Below are 3,274 nucleotides of genomic sequence, written 5' to 3' on the forward strand. Positions count from 1 at the left end.
TTAATTCCAAAGATGCCCATCTCGGGTATAAATATACCTATATTTTCTAGTGGTTTACTGTTGGCTTATTTTAAATCTATTAGTGTTATTACATGCAACTATTTCCTGTATTTAACACCCTTTCATCTTCTGTAGCTTAATGTCTCTAGCTTCAACCTACCCAAAGTTTCTGGTTGGTAGGAAGACAGGTGCCTTATTCTCTGTGAAACTGAATGTATTGGTTTTAAACACTCGTCAGAAAATGTTTGATCACCATTTCAAGTCATGGAAATAGTTACATTGATGCTTAAATCGCCATTTTCTGCGAAAAGTTCCGCAACTCTGGGGTGGAAGACTAGGCAGTCACAGTTCAGAAACGCTGTTTCAATTCGCTCATGAATAGATAGAGGCGTGGCTTCCCACATCAATCGCCGCCTGGTACCATTTAGCTCAAGTCGATAAGTAAAATGTTCAGCTTGCTCGCGTGTTCCTATCAGCTGGACAGCGGCAAAGAATTTCTGGTAACCGTCGTGGATTTCCAGTTTCTCCAAAATTAGTAAGAACTGAGACCCAAAACAGGACTGCACCATCACCCAGTCAAGGGTACCAGCCAGATTAATGTTGACTGCAAGGAAAACGACAACTTCTCCCTCTAGGGTTATAACGGAGTTGTTATAGTGCTGCATCACATGTGGTACAACGGCATCCATGGCGCCTTGCCACCCACAGGAAGCGCCAGGGCAAGGGCAACGGCAGGGCCTGAACTCACAGTGCTCTTCGTGGTCGGCTTTTTCTGTGGGGGGCAAGGTTGCTCCGCATCCGGAAGAGGCGTATCTACACGGGAAGAGTACTAAATCGGCCACTCTCTCCATGGCCAAGTTGCGAACGGCTGTCAGCGGGCCCCGGCAAGTTGGACAATGGGTGAGCCTGGAACGACATTCACTACAAACGAGGTGGCCGCTCTGGCACTGTGTAATTGGAGGCAAGACATGGTTAAAACACACCGGACACTCAAAGAGACTCGCCAAGTCACTGTTGGACACAGTGTTGTCAGTCATTTCTGTGGGGGAGAGCGCACCTCGACCTCAGTTCTGGTTCACACACGCTCCGTCGTCGTCGCCGCCGCCAAGGCCCACCAGCGAGGGCCACGCCACCGCCCCTGCCTCTGCCTCGTGTCGGGAGCGACGCGACCGTGGCTCGCCGCTGCCGTCAGAGAGGGCGCCCACCAACGGTCGTCGCGGCTCGCGACAGCCCGACGCAAAGGGTCGTCGCAACTCGCGACAGCCCGACGCCGGCGTGCGGCGCGCTCCCAAACTCGCGCGCGCTCGCGCCAAATACCTCACACTGTGGCGGCCACCGGGGAAGCGCGGCCCGCGTGCCTGCGGCCCCAGGGGGCCAACAGGAATCTTTTTAAAGGAATAGGTCACGTTAGAATCTCAGCATTCCTTGCCCAGAGCTATTTTGCGTGTTGGGTCATAGAACAGTTCTAGTCCTAGTAACTGTCTACAATCTGGTGACATTATGGGAAAAGTATGAAATGAGAACTGCAACAGGAATAATCCAGACTTTAAAAGATTAAATTAGTACTTAGCTACTTTTCATGTATAAAGGTGCTTTTCAAGCACTAATCGATCCGCTTAAAACCTCTGTGAGCATGGCTGGACTAGGAGAAACTCAGAGTTTGAAGAGAGAAAAGTGAGAAGTTTCTGCCGCTGCTGCTGCGTCGCTTCAGTCGTGTCCGACTCTGCGCGACCCCACAGAGGGCAGCCCGCCAGGCTCCTCCGTCCCTGGGATTCTCCAGGCAAGAATATTGGAGTGGCTTGCCATTTCCTTCTCCAATGCTTTCATGCATGCTAAGTCACTTCAGTTGTATCCGACTCTGCGCGACCCCTTGGACAGCAGCCCTTCGGGCTCCACTGTCCACAGGACTTTCCAGGCAAGAATATTGGAGTAGGTTGCCATTTAGTGGAGCTGTATTTTTCCGTAACTCATCTCCAGGCAGAATCTCCTAAATAGGTGTCAGTTAAATTCTGCTTATCTGAACAGTCAGGCTGTTCTGTAGATTAAAAAAAATTCAGTTTTGCCCTGAAACCCTTAGGAATAACCTGAAGTCTTATCCCATAGTGAACCAAAATCTCAGAATTGAGAAATCAAGGAAGCCCAGAACTATCCTGGATATTTGTACATATTCAGGGTCAGTGATGGACTAGTATAAAACCAAATACACTGGTTTTAGCTAGAATTGGACGTATTGCTAAGAAAATCACCAGTTACATCAGCATGTCTAATTCCGTGCAGGTCAATAATTCATTTCTGACTATGGCAGTTTCGTCAAACTTTTGGGGTGAGGGAATGCATGTGGGTGTCACTGACTGCTACTGACAGGCCTGAGGCGTTGACAAGAGCGAAGACCAAATTGAAGGGAAGAAGTGGTTGTGGTAGAAGATCACCAACAAATTCATAAGATGTCAGCCATAATTTCAACCAGTGGCCCAGAGAGCAGGGAGATGAGTCTGTTAGAACAATGGATGAGTAAGAATAAATACAGGGAACAGGTCATGCTGGAAGTACAGGAAGAATTGGAATAGCGTATTCACGTGGGAATCGTGTCAGAAGCCAGGATACTGCAAGTAGATATACTCTATTGAAACTCAACCCAAGAAACATGTCAAACTCACGTGGGACATTGTGGCATGGAGCAACAGTACAACTACCCACACACACAGCACTTACACACACATGCACACACTTCTAGCCCCACCTGGCTGTTCTACATTTTTCCATTTCAGTATCACTTCCTAACATGCTTCACAATTAACTTAACCATGTTCTCTCTCGCGCTCCCTACAGAATGGAAGGTACTGAGGTAGACAGGTTTGGATGTTTTCTTCGTTGATGTATGCATATACAACAGTGCCTGGAATATGATAGGCTCTCAAGAACTACTTGCTGACTAAGTGATCTCTAAGAAATGAGTGTGGGAACTCATTCCAGAGTGCCTTAGTGAAGGGTCAAAACACCCTGAGCTCAATAGGATGCAGTATTCATGAACTGCTATTTCTATAGTCATGTGGACTCTGCTTTTAAGTACAGGTTCTTGGGACTTCCCTGGCAGTCCAGTGGTTAAGACTCCTCACTTCCCCTGCAGGGGGCACAGGGTTCGATCCCTGGTGGGGAAACTCTGCATGCTGCTTGGCATGGCCAAAAGAGGAAAAAGAAAGTACAAGTTCTCTCTGCTGCTTTTCAGACAAATCGAACGGAGACCCATCAAAGTGAGCTGAGGAAAGGGGAGAGC

General features: G+C 48.3%; 1 protein-coding gene across 1 annotated transcript; it reads right to left on the reverse strand.

Moving 5' to 3' along the window:
• Positions 1 to 257: 257 nt before the first annotated feature.
• Positions 258 to 1,073, reverse strand: LOC102180219 (E3 ubiquitin-protein ligase SIAH1-like). Its single transcript, XM_005702127.3, has one exon. The coding sequence runs from the start codon at positions 1,035 to 1,037 to the stop codon at positions 258 to 260; it is 780 nt and encodes a 259-aa protein (XP_005702184.2). The 5' UTR covers positions 1,038 to 1,073.
• Positions 1,074 to 3,274: the final 2,201 nt, after the last annotated feature.

Source organism: Capra hircus (genome assembly GCF_001704415.2).
Source record: "Capra hircus breed San Clemente chromosome X unlocalized genomic scaffold, ASM170441v1, whole genome shotgun sequence".
Taxonomy (NCBI): domain Eukaryota; kingdom Metazoa; phylum Chordata; class Mammalia; order Artiodactyla; family Bovidae; genus Capra; species Capra hircus.

Bases quoted from the DNA above. Each gene is read 5' to 3' on its own strand.
- LOC102180219 (XM_005702127.3), bottom strand. From the start codon at position 1,037: ATGACTGACAACACTGTGTCCAACAGTGACTTGGCGAGTCTCTTTGAG.